The sequence below is a fragment of the Hyalella azteca genome, unplaced genomic scaffold, assembly GCF_000764305.2.
Source record: "Hyalella azteca isolate HAZT.00-mixed unplaced genomic scaffold, Hazt_2.0.2 contig13225, whole genome shotgun sequence".
NCBI lineage: Eukaryota > Metazoa > Arthropoda > Malacostraca > Amphipoda > Hyalellidae > Hyalella > Hyalella azteca.
In genome coordinates this window covers 773,326-789,416 of record NW_025943154.1, presented here as the reverse complement: position 1 = coordinate 789,416, position 16,091 = coordinate 773,326, and the positions used below count along the sequence as shown (strand labels likewise).

At 38.9% G+C, this 16,091-nt stretch overlaps 1 protein-coding gene across 3 annotated transcripts; it reads left to right on the top strand.

Moving 5' to 3' along the window:
• Positions 1–163: 163 nt before the first annotated feature.
• On the top strand, positions 164–4,963 carry LOC108665023. Of its 3 annotated transcripts, none has more exons than XM_018151737.2 (3): positions 164–182; positions 2,863–2,984; positions 3,897–4,963. In XM_018151737.2, exons 2-3 carry the CDS (start codon positions 2,920–2,922, stop codon positions 4,603–4,605), a joined length of 774 nt encoding a protein of 257 aa, XP_018007226.1. In that variant the 5' UTR covers positions 164–182; positions 2,863–2,919; the 3' UTR covers positions 4,606–4,963. The 3 variants fall into 3 exon arrangements, with proteins under 3 accessions (XP_018007226.1, XP_018007227.1, XP_018007225.1); XM_018151738.2 differs by lacking the exon at positions 164–182 and adding an exon at positions 701–882 and having other exon boundaries at positions 2,866–2,984; XM_018151736.2 differs by lacking the exon at positions 164–182 and adding an exon at positions 702–882.
• Positions 4,964–16,091: the final 11,128 nt, after the last annotated feature.

The following is a 16,091-nucleotide window of genomic DNA, read 5'->3' as shown; positions in this document are numbered from 1 at the left end:
GACTGCACTTCCGCACTTGTAGTTATGTAGTCTGATACGCACCACCACTGGGCCTGTAGTGGCACTCTGACATGACCTTACTCAACAATTACTTTACGGAAGTGGCATGTCAACGGTTTTGCTTTGAGTTCTAAGTTTTTTTAATAATTAGGCAAGACAGTCAACGCAAACAAACGGATTGAGTAAGTGGTTGCCACAACAATATTAGCTTTTTATAAGGTTGACCTACGAGAAGTTCCACCTTTCAGTTCAGCTTTCTTGTTACGTCACTGAGATCGAGAAATGTAAACAAACCCTATATTCTCTTGACGGAATGGTTGACTGGTTTGAACGCATTTCGGTGATTGGTTAAGGCCCGTGACGTCACTGAGATCAGTGACGTCACAGGTGAACACAACAAGCTACATACACAAAAATTAGCTCCTCATCTGTCAACCTTATGCTATAGGTTGCCACGTGCCATCACCTTATTTCGCTGCATTATTGCAAGCAATGTAACAATATGCAAGTCCAATATTGGCATGAGCTCAATTTTTTGCGGTTACCTTGCAATGAATTATTTCGCCTTTCTTATATATTGAGCTGGTTATTAGTTATTACTAGCATTATAACTTTATTACTTTTAACATATCTTGTTCGATTATCGCGTGCTACGCAACGGATGCAATGAAGAAATGTAGACAATAATTTTGTTGCAGGTGCATATTGTTGTAAACCGACTGAAAACAGTTATGTTTACCCTACTTTTCTATCGTTTGGGTTACGTTCATAGAAAACATTTCTGTGAGGGAATTTTTTGTTGGGGGACTATAACTTTTCAACAAGTAGGTAGAAGAATGGATATTCCATGCCGCATCTCGCATGGTTTCGGGATTCTGCTATGTGAGTATGTGTATGAATTATGATGGATTAAAATAAATTTAATTACCTACTTGAGAAGTCACGTGTCAAACGTCAACCTTTTTCAGGAAATAAAAAATTATCTCATTTCATAATACTGACTATACCAGTAGGCAGTAACTTTTGAATTAACTAGGCTACCTAGTTTGTTAAGTTTTGGAAATGGCTTTACAGGTTTAAATGTTGGCAAGACTAGGTATGTGCCTGTGCGAAAATTTCTGGTGAAAAAACCTCACAATTAATATGAATGAGAATATTCTCTGTGTGATATACAATACATGGTAGAAGGCAATCAAGGCACCAATGAACTAAAAATGTTTTTAGAAATAAATTACAAAAAATAATTGTACCTAAGAAGTAAATGACAAAAGCTATTAAAATCACTTGTTTGCTTGAATCGAAAGGTGACTAAGAATTTAAAAGCAAAGACAATACCACAAAAATTCACAAACTCTTTATAAGAGAAAATGTTTTGGAGTCCAGCTCCATTGTCAGTTCATAGCAGTGAAGCCAGTGATACTGATAGGTAGCACAAAATTCTGTTCAGAAGAATTTCAGTCCCAGAAACAGAAATACAAACTATTAATAAACTAAACTGCACTGTCACTGTGAGGTTCCAAAATGTGAAAACAAATAAATAAGACTTGAAACTAACGCTTGTAAATGGCCTTATCTATTTACTATTTTAACATGAAAAGAACTAAAAGTGGCTTACTAGGCTTCTGTTTGAATATATACAGGGGCAACAGCTGTCTCTTATACACATCTAGATGTGTATAAGAGACAGGTGCAGTCTCATACTCTTAAATACTTTTAATATTAAATAGAACTTCCTGAGAATACACATTCTTAAAACTAAATATAAAGCTTTTTTCTTGATCCCCTTGCATTGGGCCCTAAATTTATAGGATTGTAGGAGTCGTTAAACGCATTCTTAATCGAGGACCTGCGCGCTCTAAAATCATNCCGCCGTGGTAGTTCTTACGGTAGAGACTCACCCGCCGTGGTAGTTCTCACGGCAAAGACTCACACGCCGTGGTAGTTCTCACGGCAAAGACTCACACGCCGTGCTAGTTCTCACGGTAGAGACTCACCCGCCGTGGTAGTTCTCACGGTACTCACCCTGTCTCTTATACACATCTAGATGTGTATAAGAGACAGTAATTCTACTTTACCGGACTTTAATTTTTTTCTAAATTGCAAAAAAAATATAAAAAAAACTTGACCTGGCTGGACCTAACCTCAGTATCATGATCTATAGCAACCTAAAGAAGGGTTTTAGACACACCTAGCCCTAACCTATCGAGGTTGGCATTTTTTGGTGTCCGGTAAACGTAGTTCATTTATTTTCGTGTCCGGTTTTTAAGTACAAAGTACAAACTAATTGCAGAGGTAATTACCGGACTTGATTTTGTCCGGTTTTGTACCCGATGTCTGGTAATGTTACCAATTTTGTCTGGTAATTGTTCTAAATTCTTATATAATACTGCGACAGTTATTAGTTGACATTTTTCAAGTAGTTATTTAAGGTAAAAGAACCTTTCCTGGTTGTACCTAACCTTAGTAAAATTGTAAAAAAGTGTCTAAAAAAACGTTTTTCACACCTCTACTAACCCTAACCTAACAAGATTTTTGTTAATTAGCATGTCGCATAATAGCGTTCATCTTTTTTCGTGTTGCACTATTGGCAAATACTAATCATAAGTAGATTCTATGACATTGGTACATTCCGAGACAGTAATTGTGCAACATTTTGTCGCACAATATGCCAAAAATGTTGCTCTATTGTCAAAAGTATGAGAGATGTTTCGATCGAACAATACCGCAACACTGTTTTTGGTAACTCTCAACAAACGTGTTGCACAATAACCCTACTTTTTAATAATATATATACTTTAATATATATTGATCAATAATTGATCAATAATATATCTTGATCAATTTTCTGTGAATTCCTTCTAGAAGTGGCTGTTGGAAGCAAGATACTGGGAGCATTGAAAATACTGTGACCGTTTGGCTATGTATCTTACAGCCCTGCAGAGTGAGCTTGCAGCTGTGTCTAAGAAGCTACTTGGAGTCCTTGGGTGAGATAGAAGTTTTCTCTTGTTTGAAATGTTTTGATGGGATGAGTTTGAAGCAAATATGCTTAACCCTTTAGCGGGCAAGCATTGAAATATTCAGGAATCAAAATTTCAGAAGCCAGTTCAAGAAAGTAAGAAGTATTATATGAAATATCTATTTGTATCTATTTTTAAAAATTTTGCTAATTGGAGGTTTAAATCACACTTGAAGAATTTATTGAATGTGGTTGCTATACAAAATATAAATAATTATATGCAAGTGAAAAAATTAATAAAATAACAATTAAATTTAATTTAATCAGGTTATCTTAAATAATTAAATATATATTAATACATCACTCTTTTGGAAAAATGCGGAAAAGCGTCAATTTCATTGTCCGAGGCAAACTTTACAATTACATGGTATGCTAGGGCATTTTACATGGTGATGCTAGGGATGGAACGATAGTCGGTTGATTGACTGAGGCATGATAAAGACGCCTCAAACACAAACCAGAAGTCATGGTGGGTCTCTTGGTGTGTCGATTTCAAGTGACCACAAATGGAAACTTGCCCATGAAAGAGTTAAATGTTACTATGTTGTGGTTAAATGTTAAATATGTTGAACCTGGCAATGTATATGAGAATAATAGATAAAATGACTTCCATTACAGGTATTTCTGAGGCAAACAAAACCAGAAGCTTATATTTGCTTAAGAAGAATTTTTGATTCCTTATTCCTGAATTCTTGCAAAATTTAGATAAGAATGGGATATTCTTTTCCAGCTGGGAAGGGTTAGGACTAGGCAGTTGCAACCAGATATATTGATTTGACATTAATATCCAAGTATAGTTTCCTTTATTATTTTGTCTCTATATATGACAGAAATATTTAATATGTATTGTCTATAGATTGACCATCTCTTTCATTTGCAGGACGCCACTGCACACATTGGCCACCCGGACACTGACCAGCTTCTATAGTGATGTCCAGCAGAAGCTGGAAAATCGCACTCTCTCTCTTGCTTTGGCACCAATGGTAATGGGAATAGACACCGATGACAAAACTTATGTGAACAAGGATGGATTTAATTTAGATGTGCTCAAATATCTCCAGGAGCAGGAAATGTGGTACAAGAATGAAGTTTTAAACCCGAAGCTGAAAGCCTCAAGTTTTGGGGACTATTACTGCGCACTGATGTTCATGCCCTCACGTTATTTTGAGTCGAGGGAGAAATTAGATTATCTTTACTCACATGTATGGCATGGTGATTCATCATTTGATCCAAACGAGCCAGTGGAGACCATTGAAAAAATTCCTTTTGAAGAGGCTCTGAAACTGCTGACTGTGACGCTGTCCTGCAATATGGAGTATTATTTGGCTAACTGGGATGAAATGGAGAAGGATTTAGGGCGCAAGCTGGACAGTTTCAATCCAGAAGATGAGAGTTTCACAAAGGGTTTAGAACGAGAGCTCTTCTACAACCAAGTCATCAAGATAATTGGTGAGAGCGAGGATGATGACAAGGCAACATTTTCAGTGATGCTCAAGGACTTCAGGGCTTTGTTCCTTGAAGGTAATGACAACTTTGCAACGGCAAGACGAGGCGATAATTACCTCCTTTTCCATCACGTCACCTCATAGGAAGGTTATTGGTGTTGAAACTAATTTAGTGATAATAGGAGCTGTGCTGCTGAGAGAGCTGGATGCTGAAATAAGGGTCCCAAAAAGGACTACTCGAATTTTTTAACAATGACCATGTATCTCTTGTGTGTGTAAAGATTATGTTATGTTCTTTTATGTCATTCTGGGGTAAGTTGACCGATCAAACTTTAATGGGAATTTTTTACACATATTTGAAGCTCTCAATATTTTTGGGGAAAAAACTCTGTTGACTAATTTTCAATGATCTCCAATTTCCTGCGTCACAAAGCCAAGTAAAGCGCAACAAAAAAGCCACAAAGCGCAACAGGCCATGGGCCTATTTCTTCAACGCCGACACTTCTATTCTATTCTAAGTAGCAGAAGCAAATATTATGCGTCCAGCAGCTCTACTTTCTGGAAGTCAACCCTATTTTATTTGTGCTTATATTGAAATATTAAAAGCTATATTCCATGTAGCTTTACAATATTAAAAATATGCTTACCTGTAAGTTAATCTTTCTGAATTTTTATTCACCTTTTTTACGCTTCCTCTTCTATGCAGGGCAATTATGTGCATTTACAATTGTCGTGTGCCAATATACATTCTCAATGCACAAGGTAATTTGATTTAGGATTAGGATTGCTGCCAGCATCACCAAACTTTTTTGATGATTAAACATAATTTGCCTTGAAGGTTTTTAGCACAATAATAGAGTAAAGAACATTCAGGAATTGATTAGGGGAGAATTTTTAGGATCCCTTGGGTAAGGATCTGTTTCAGTCGAGAAACTAATCTAGTCTTTGTGATTCATGTATTGTAGGCAAAAAAACTACATTTTTAAAGGCAAACTTAATTATAGGATGATGAGTAGGTGTAGCCATGATGTAGACTACAGCTTTAGAAGAAGGATGACCTGAGAAAAAATTGCATACATTAAAAATGAAAATAATGTGTTTTATGTTGTTCAACAATGATACAATATTACATTTTTATTCAACCCCTTCACAGGCAAGTTACCATACATGTCATTGTGACATGGTCTGATCCTGATTGTCTGACGCCATGAAGTGTCAATTATTTCGTGTAAATTGCGATCGGTTGCAACAAGACCTGGAGCTGAATAATATTTTTTCAGGTTTTCTTAACATACGTGCAAGGACGAGGTTAAATGTTTGCATGTCCGTCACAAGGTCAATTTATATACACACACTTCATTATATAGGTTTTTCATGTTATGATTTATAAAATTCATGCTCTTTTATTTGCAAATAAATCGTTCCTGATCGTTTAATATAATAATGACTGAACTAAACCATTAGCAGTTAAAATAACATGATTTTTTTTATCTAATTCCATTTATATTGGATTTTTTCTTGTTATCCTCGTTACTTTCTTAGGACTGTAGACTTTCATCACAATAATCAGAATTAGTTTGAGTCCTTGGCTGTATTATTTAAACAAAGATGAATTTAGCAGTAGAAATATGCACAAGAAAACCAAAAGTAGAGATGTGCAGAATGTATAATTTATAACGTCAAGTAATGTAAAGATGCAAGCAGATCGGTGTTAGCGTTCATTAGCCCATCAGACCTGTCGCCAATTTTTGGCATCGCCGAAATATTTACAACTTTTAGCACGTCTCAAACACGCAACTCATTGCTCTATTTTGGCAAAAGAAAATGCTCTCTTAAAATATCAGCGATGGAAGCGCCCCTAGCGGAAGGCCCCTAGCAACCAAGCAACGTAGTTGCGGCTCAAGTGTGGAAAACTCAATTGTTGTTCCCGCTTAGCTTATTGCTTTGTTTTCTGCCTACATTTTGGTAGCACATTTAGGTTCTGCCAAACATGGAAGGAAATGAAAGTTCGTTCATCATTTTTCCTTCATGCTCTGCTTGAATTTCGTGCTCGCTATAACACGTATTGACCTTTAGTTATATTTTGCAATGAAAAATAAAAGCCGCTTTTGTACAGCTTCACAACGTGATCCAGCTGAGAAGAACGTATAACAGCTGCCGTCGTGATCGACCGGACTGTTTTGGTCAGTCGATATATACTGTAGCTGTAGGCTTCGATATTTACAGCTATAAGCTGTCCCATTACAGCCGTTGTTCAGCTCATAAGCTGACGAAGCTACAGCTGTCGTCCCTTTGACCCGAAGTCTCGTTATTGTCCGGGAAAATTAACGGAACTTCGTAGACTTAGCCCAGACAGTCGATAGAGCCTCGCCTCAATGTGTCTCGTATTGACGAGCAAAGACTAGACGTATTGACGAGGGACGACTGTCGGAGACCACCACTGCCGTGCTTCGAATGGACTATCATGATACCTTCCCTGAAGAACGTAGCCTACAACACATCTTGACTGTAGCGTTATCAGCCGCACGCCACCAGACAGATCACATCCATTGAATTAGATCAATCAGCCCACAGGAAAATAAGCCTGGCGTCGTATGGCCCAGCGTCGTCTGCCAACACGCGAAAAAAATTTACACCACCCGGACGGAGCGCGCCGGAGCCGTCCGTATCTGTCCCGTGTGTCGAACCAGCCCACGGTCGAACGGCCACGCGTCGTACGACGATAAATTTTGGAACAGAACTATGCTATCTGGAACCTAACCCCAGATGCTGTGAGCGAAAAGTTACGTAATTTAGCGAAGCTGTAGAAGTCGCTCGTCGAAGGACGATAGATTTTGGAACAGAATAATGCTTTCTGAAACCTAACCCCAATGCTGTGAGCTTAAAGTGACGGTCTGGTGGTGCACGGCAGGATGCACACAGTTCCACTGGCGACCTGGGCTGGTTGGTCACTGTCCGTTGTCCGCAAGTTACAATTGGAGCTAAAGTCAGGGTATGAAGTGATGATTCGATGCAACGTTCAGTGGTGCATAACCATTACTTTCTGGGCTATTCGCTTCAAAATATGGTGCGCAAAGCTCCTAATATTTAAAGCAAGATGATGTCACGGGCTGGTTACCGACGGTTGGCTTAATCCGCGGCTGATTGGTGGTCATCCGGAAATATGCTAGGCGTTCCTTTCAAGGCTGATTGGTGCACAAATTTGGTGGTGCACGGCTGCGTACCCGGTTGAACTAGTAGGGGAGCGCAGCCGTGGGTAACAAAATTGACTCGTAAACAGGCCCTGGGCCCAACGCCATTCATCAGCATGCAATATCTACAAATAGCCTCAGATCAATGAGCTGTGGGTAACTCCGGCTAACAGTAAATCCGCTGTGCACAACACAGCCACTGCTTCACAGCGCCGGAGCGCAAAGGCCCTACCGCAGCAGGCGCCGGCGCAGGTTAGGTTACGTTAGGAGTAGCCTGTTGTGGTAGGGCCTGTTGCGCTCCGGCCAGTTATGCTCCGGCGCTGTGAAGCAGTGCCTGTGACTGAACGGCGCTGTTGTGGTGGACGCTCTGTCGAAAGCCGTGAAGATGCCCGGCTGCGTTACGCTCGGGAAGGCATATGAATCGCACTGTGGACTTGGGCTTTGCTGACCTCTAGCTATCCACCCAACTAGTAGAAGGTTGACCCACAAGAAGCTCAGCTTTGCGGATGGAGTTTAGTGTTCCGCCTATGACGTCACTGAGATCGCAAAACGTAAACAATCACGTGTGTCAGGTTGTTTTAGTGTCATTTTTGAGAGTATTTATAAAAATTTTTACCTCTTCAAAATTCCCCCTAAAACGTCAGTATCTTGAAATAGTCTTTGTTTAATCATGTAAAAAAATCATGATCATGTCTAATCTTTGTCTAATCATGATCTTTGTCTAATCATGTAAAAAATATACGTATATATGTTCAGATTTGAAATGCCTAGCTCCTTATCGAACCCGGTGGAAGTCTAGTAGCTACTTCAAACTATCGTCAGTCATGAAAAGATCCGGTCAAATGACACGATTTTAAATTTTCTGTGAACGAAAAGGAAGAGAATCGGCGACAGGCCACATCAGGCCTACGCTTCAGCGCCGACACCACTATGTTATGTTATGTTATGTAGAAGTTTTGAAACGATTTGGTCGTACTGAAAAGAAATAAGTGGGACATTAAACAGCCACGGTCGCCATCTACTTGCAGTTGCACATCATGATTGGTGAAGAGCCATTATTCACATTGGCGGCCTCTCCGCTCTGACGATGACGAAATAAACGATCAGAAGATGACGAAATAAACGATCAGACGATGGCCGGGAGAAACCTTCTCTACAGCAAATCCTATTTTAACCAAGCGAGTAAATTTCTACCTATTCCTTATTTTTTATGTCAATTTATGCCAAGTTTTCAATTTTGATACTTCTTTTCACGTTCTCACTTCTCCATTTATTAACAACATTGCACATGTTTTTATTTGCCGGCTAATAATTTCAATAAATCTTTTTGGATTTTTGTTTGAGGCTAGACAATAAACTAATAAAGACAGTAGCTTCAGATATTGTTGATAAATTAAGAATACACACCCGCCATGGTGGAATTCTGACAAGAGAGGTCCTTATGGCGCTCCGGGGGGAGGTTCTCCCCCTTCTTTCGTTGTAATATGTCCTTATTTTGGAGGTCTCACTCTCAAAGTTGGGAGCCAGTCCGTTTATCATCTTCCAAGTGTACAGTATGATATACCTTTCCCTTCTTCTCTCCAGTGAGTACAGTTCCAGGTGTTTCTGCCTTCCCCAGTAGTTCAGGTTCAGCTCCCTCATGCCGCTGATCCTGTACGTGAAGGTCCGCTGCACTGCCTCCAGTTTCCGCACCGCACCCGCCTTGAGTGGCGTCTAAAGTTGGCAACAATACTCAAGATTGGGGAGCACGAGGGCTCAGAAGAGTGTAATCATTGGTGCTGCTTCTCTCGTTCGAAATGTCCGCCATATCCACCCCATCCGCTGCCGCCTGCGCGCGATTATTTCCTCGATATGGGCATCGAGCGTGGCTTCAGTACTCATCAACACTCCGAGAACTAGTTGCTTCTCCTCAATTTCTGTGCCATCTGATGCTAAGTAGCGATGTGGCATCCCGATCTCTGTGCTGACTCTGTGTCTCATTACTTCGAACTTGGTGCCGTTGAACTGCATATTGTTCACTAGGGTCCAATCGTAGATTGACGATAGGTCATCCTGCAACCTCTCGCTGACGCTGCAACTCAAGTGCTGACGCTTTAGGTGTCAAGTCAAATTACTGTAACTTTTTGTACTGAACTTTACAATTCCCCCACCAAATTTACAAAAGTTACATTTAGCCTGAAATGAACCATTATCTATAGATTCAACATTTTTAAAGGCAAACTTAATTATAGGATGATGGGTAGGGGTAGCCTTGATGTAGACTGTACAGCTTTAGAAGAAGATAGATGACCTGAGGAAAAATTGCATACATTAAAAATGAAAATAATGTGTAATATGTTGTTCAACAATGATATAATATTAAATTTTTATTTAACCCCTTCGCAGGCAAGTTACCGTGCATGCCATGGTCTGATCCTGATGGTCAAATTATTAATTACATTTTATAATTTATTTTCATCTATCATCTGCATAAACTTATTTCTAATCATAAAAAAATTTTTGGGGAGTGACTGCATTTAATATTAATAAATTCTTTAACTTCAAGTGTAATTTAAAACTGTTTTATGGATTATAGAAAATTTGTAAAATATTTAGAAATAAGTATTTATGTAATTCATAAATCATTCACAATCATATAATATAGTACTTCACTACTTCTTACTTTCTTGATTGAACAAGGTACCTATGTGACATTTTAGTTTAATAAATTTGTGATATTTCATTTTCAAATTCACTTCTTGCCAGTTGCCTGTGAAACAGTTAACCAATAGATTCAATTTCAAATCACATTATCGATGACAATGAGTCCAGCCTCCAGGGCACTAGGGCAGGGCTTACTGGCTCAGGCTGCATGTGCATAGGCCGCCGCGCGCCGGCCAAATCAACCACCATTGGCATTTGGATCTTGCCAAGTAGCCAGACTGCCAGAGTGCCAGTGCCGCAGCAATGATATGTCATGCGACTCATGATGCGTGAACGTGATGCAAGATGCATGCAGGATGCAGCATGCGATGCGACGCTGACACGTAACCATCGTAATGCAAATGCTGTAACAGGAAAGTTTTGGAAATGGAACTGTACACGTCCAGACCCCAACGTCTTAAAGTTTAAAGTCCCAAATGCCAAGTTCCCACTTCCCAAATCCATTCTCAAGTCAGTCAAGTGACCAAGAGCCACGAGTATGGTTCTATTGATTCATCACTCATGAGTCATGACATGACTCATGACTCATCATCTCAAATTCTATATCAGTCAATCTCATCTCATCGTCATCATCTCATGAGCCAACGCCCTCAGCGGCTCAGCCTCAGTCGCCATGTTCTGGTCGGCCGACAATCGTGATCACGGTTCACGACTTCACGGTTGATCTCGATACATTAGAAATGGAAATAACTTATAGTCAATAAAATATCACTTACTGCAATCCTGTGTGCCACAGTGTCCGGCAAAGCAGCAAAAGACTGCAACGCTGCAAGTGCAATGAATGATGAATCACACCGAAGTTCAGAATCCGAACACAGATTGAGTTTGAGAGCAAGCGGAAGCACAGCAAAAACCAAACAACGTATCACGACAAACGACATTCGTGTACTGCTACGCTGCATAGAAATCTCTGCCAATGACTCACCATCGAAGTTTGAATTTTCTAGAATATAACTTATTCTATCGTTAGTATCATATAATTAAATTAATGTCTTTAAAACCACATTACATATATAAATTTTAGAATAAACGTTAGGTTGGCTAATTTACGGTTGTTCAGATACATTGACTGACATCGAGGTAAATTTTATTAATTTTTCCTGTAGAACTTTTTGCCATTTTGAATTAAACTTCTTAAAAATCCAAACTACAATATGACCGCTCAGAATTTTTTCAAAAATTTAAATATAAGAGACCGAACTCACTCGTAAAATTGAAAAAATAGCGATCTAAATAATACATTTAATACAAATTTGATCAAGCTTATTGACGTTGTAAATGTAACGATGACATGACAACGTCATATTGAGAAGTAACTCAGAAATTATTTTCAGGAATCAGGAACGATATTCAGAATCCTATTCATAAATGCTATTCAGGAATCAGGAATCGAATTTTCAGGTTCAGTGTCGAATTTTCTGCGATGCCTGGTTGGTTGGTTCTGCGATGCCTGGTTTTTATTATCGATACGCTCCCGCAGGAATTATTACATATTTTAACATGACTTAGTTTTCATTTAATTAAAACAAATAAATGTATTTTTCAATCAACCGAGACACTCATAATTATTTTGATAGCGAACGGATTTGTTTGAATTTTGGAACATAAGTAGTTATTATCAATGCGCTGTGGTAGAAATTATTAGAGAAATTTACATTAATTAGTATTTAATTAAAACAAATAAACGTATTTTTTAAGCAACCTATATAACCACTCATAACTTCTATTCAGTGCAGAAAAGCAGGGTTTGTCTTCCCTGTGGGTATGAATGAATATGTGAATACCGTACCCTTTACGATAAATATTTCGTATATCAATGTCGCGGCCGTATTGCCAGAGGCCGCAGATGGGTCGGTCAATGAAATACAGATTTCTTCGCCTTACTGTACTTCTTATATTCAGAATGTCTTCACATGACGTGCTCTGCAAAACAGGGTACCGTAAGAAGGCAGAACTTATATATTAGTCTTAAAGGGTAATTCCTCTGAACGTTAGTCGGCAACGACTGAGCAATTCAAGACGCTTTAGGATTATTCAGAATCCTATCTAGGCGGCAATAGAAAATATTTTGTCACGGAAAAGTTCCGTTCAGGGTTATACGGTACAAACTGCCTGGTTACGTTACACAAGGAAATTTAAAATAGTAATTGATTCATAAATCATAGACAATTTGATTAATTCGCGCAATCACTTTGATATTGCAGTAAGCTAGAAAATCAGTCTCAGAAAAAACAAACACACGTTATAAATGGGGCAAAACTGTTAATAATTGACAATATCAAGATCATTTATGAGAGTTTAACCGGATTCAATGACACAGAACATAGTTATCAGGCTGTGCATTGTGAGATAGAAAATCATGAAACAGTAAACAATGCTTGAACATCCCTACTCATATCACTGATAAATCAGGAAAAATTACACATGAAAATGATGCAAAGTTATCAGAAAGGGACTAACTCATATTCATGTTATCTGAGAGACACTTAACACCTGAATTCTTATAAAATACAGGTCGCATATGCTAAGTAATACTGCATAGGAACACAAAAACAAGTCAGTACACTGGTACTGCCAGGACTGCCAACAACCTGCACTTAGCGCTATAAAAAGCGAAAAGATGGTGGAAGAGAAGGGTAATACTTTAGATTAAGTACACCCAAGAAAAGGGTGTTTTTTGTTTAATTATATGTTTTTTGGGGTGTAGATAAAGAATCTGAAATCCGTTTTTTGCGGTCGGCATCGGAAAACCGATTTTTTTCCCCGAGGCTCTAATTCGTAAAAAAATCGGGCAAAAATCGGCAAAATTGGCGAAAAAACCTAACCTAACCTAACCGTGGTTGCAATGTCGTGGTTGCATGAGTATATGGGTCACCGAGGCTACGTTAATTAAAAACGCTATAAATCCACGGATATTGGGGCCAAGATTTAACTTGCATTTTATCATACAAAATATATAAAAATCGGCATAGATAAAAATCGGTTTTCCGATGCCGACCGCCAAAAACGGATTTCAGATTCTTTATCTACACCCCAAAAGACATATAATTAAAAAAAAAAAACTTTTTTTTTGGATGCACTTAATCTAAAGTAATACCGAGAGAAGTGCTCTTCAATGTTTTCTGTCTTAAAAGCCGAAATGGAAAAACCAACAAGCAAGAGTTGAGAAAGAGAGCCGAAATGGAGGAGAACCACAAGAAAGAATTGAGCTTGTTGCGTAGCGAATTACACTCGTTACGAAACGAGCTGGTGGAAATGAAAGCTCATCTGCACAAAACAGAAAATAGCGATAACGCAGAAGATAAAGGCCGCAAAGAGGTCATCTCTGATCTCGCCAACGAGAGCACTCGTGAACTGCTGGATAGAGAGAGAAGAAAACTTAACCTGGTTTGGTTTAACGTTCCCGAAAGCAATGCTTCGGATGCTGAATTTATTACTGATTGCTGTGCCAAGGCACTTAGCGTCGTTGTGAATATGACGGCATGCAAGAGGCTGCGATCAAAAGACACTACCACCTGTAGACCGCTACTGGTAACTGTGCAGGATACAGCCCAGGTCAGACATGTGCTTAAGGCTGCGAGAAAACTAAGTGAATTCATTGAGTTTAATTCAGTCTTTGTTAAGTAGGATGCTACCCCTTTAGAGAGAGAAAATTTTCGCAAGAAATGGCTGGAGAGACTCAGGCGGAAAAGCATGGCGAAGTCTGCGTGGGGACCTCATTGAAGCATACAAGTATACTCATGGCTTATACAAGGTCCCAAAAGGATTACTATAATTTGATAGAACCAACACCAGGGGCCACGGCTATAAACTAAAAAAAAGCGTTGGAATTTGGAACACATCAATGCGACAACATTTTTTCTCGCTTCGAGTCACCGACATGTGAGGGTGGCCCAGTGGTTAAAAGTTCAGTGTACCAAGATTGGCGCAGAGAGGCGCGGGTTCGATCCCAGCTCTCTGCGCCAGTTTCTGGTCAGAATCGGCAAGGAGCCCGGGCGGTTAAAGCAAAAAGCAAAATTGAAGCAGTGAGTTGTGAGTTCAAGCCCGCAACAAGCTGTGGATGTTCTGCAATGTTTAGAATCGGTGACAGGCCTCCGGCCTAATAAACGCTGAAACCGCTATATTATTATTATATTATGTGGAACAGCCTCCCTGCGCGATAGAATCGTTGACGCTCCGAGTATAAACATCTTCAAAAACAGACTAGACGAAGGTATGCAGGAGCATATGGTCAGTCTTAAAATGCCTAGCAAATTACGGATCAGGCAAGAATTCCAGCAGCTATTTCAAGCAATCCTCGGTTATGGAAAGATCGAGTTCCAAAGGCCGGATCCCCTGTGAATCAAGTCATGAAAAGTTCAAGAATCGGCAACAGGCCACGGGCCTATTTCTTCAATACCGACACTTCTATTCTATTCTATAGGACAAGTTAAGCTACTGGCCAGGAGGATTCTATCAAATTAATGTTTGGTAGAAACGAGTTTGCTGAGTCACATTACAGACAATTTGCTACGAAGACACTTTAAGAACGTGAAAAGGATAAGTCACGATAAAATTACTCACTATTTTTGCTTTTTCTACGTGTCACATCGTTGTTTATCCCGGTAACAGTGGGCCCATCGACGCTTCTCTAACCGCCAAAAATTTCGAATAACCCGGAACGCGCATGTCCGTGTATGCGGATACTAAAAAACAATTAAAACTAAAACTAATAATAATACTAATGCTGGGATTTATCCCAGCAAAATGTGCTCAATTTTTTGGCGGTCACTTTGCAATGAATTATTCCGCCTTTCTTTTATATTTAGTGGATTATGACTTATAGTATAACTTTTAACATATCATGTTCATTTATTGCGTGCCACGCAACGGATGCAATGAAGAAGAGCATACGATAATTTTGTTGCAGGTGCATAGCGTGGTTCACCGTGAAAACAGTTATGTTTACCCTATTTTTTCTATCGTTTGGGTTACGTTCATAGAAAACGTTTCTATGTAGGAATTTCTCGTTGGGGACTATAACTTTTCAGCACATATTCTCCTGGAATATTTCCTTGCCGCATCTCGCATGGTTTCGGATTTCTGCTATGTAACAAATGTAAGTATGTGTATGATGGCTTTAAAAGCATTTAATTACTCGAAAAGTCACGTGTTAAACGTTCACGTTTTTTAGAAAAATTATATTTCATAACACTGACAAACCAATGACTACTTCCTAGTTTGTTAAGTTTTGGAAATGGGTTTCCGCCTTTAAATATTGGCATGACTATGTGCCTGTGCGAAAATTACTGGTGAAAACAACCTCACACCATTTATATGAATGAGAATATTCTCTGTGTGATGTACAATACATGATAGGAGGCATCAATAAACTAAATTTTTTAGGAAATAAATCATATTCACCAGCAGCAGGTTCAGTTTTACCGCATTAAAAGTAATTGCTTCAACCGAAATAAGTTTTAGTAGACGCATTGCCTCTATAAATTACCACGTTTGGAAATTTTGTGAAGAAAACAATTCGATGAAAGCTATCATTCAGTACAATATTAGTATGCAGCTTTCAAATGAGGGGAGCACAATGCATAATATTTCGTAAATAAATCTAAAATAAACGATCGTAAAATCGTTAATCGCGGAAACATATACTAAAGGCCATGATAATATGTATTAGTTCCTCATGCCGCTTACCTATAGAGAAAATTTATATATACGCCAAATAATTAATGAATGAGCGTA

Bases quoted from the DNA above. Each gene is read 5' to 3' on its own strand.
- LOC108665023 (XM_018151737.2), top strand. From the start codon at position 2,920: ATGTATCTTACAGCCCTGCAGAGTGAGCTTGCAGCTGTGTCTAAGAAG. The intron at 2,985-3,896 runs GTGAGATAGAAG...TTTCATTTGCAG, and splicing joins AAGCTACTTGGAGTCCTTGG to GACGCCACTGCACACATTGG.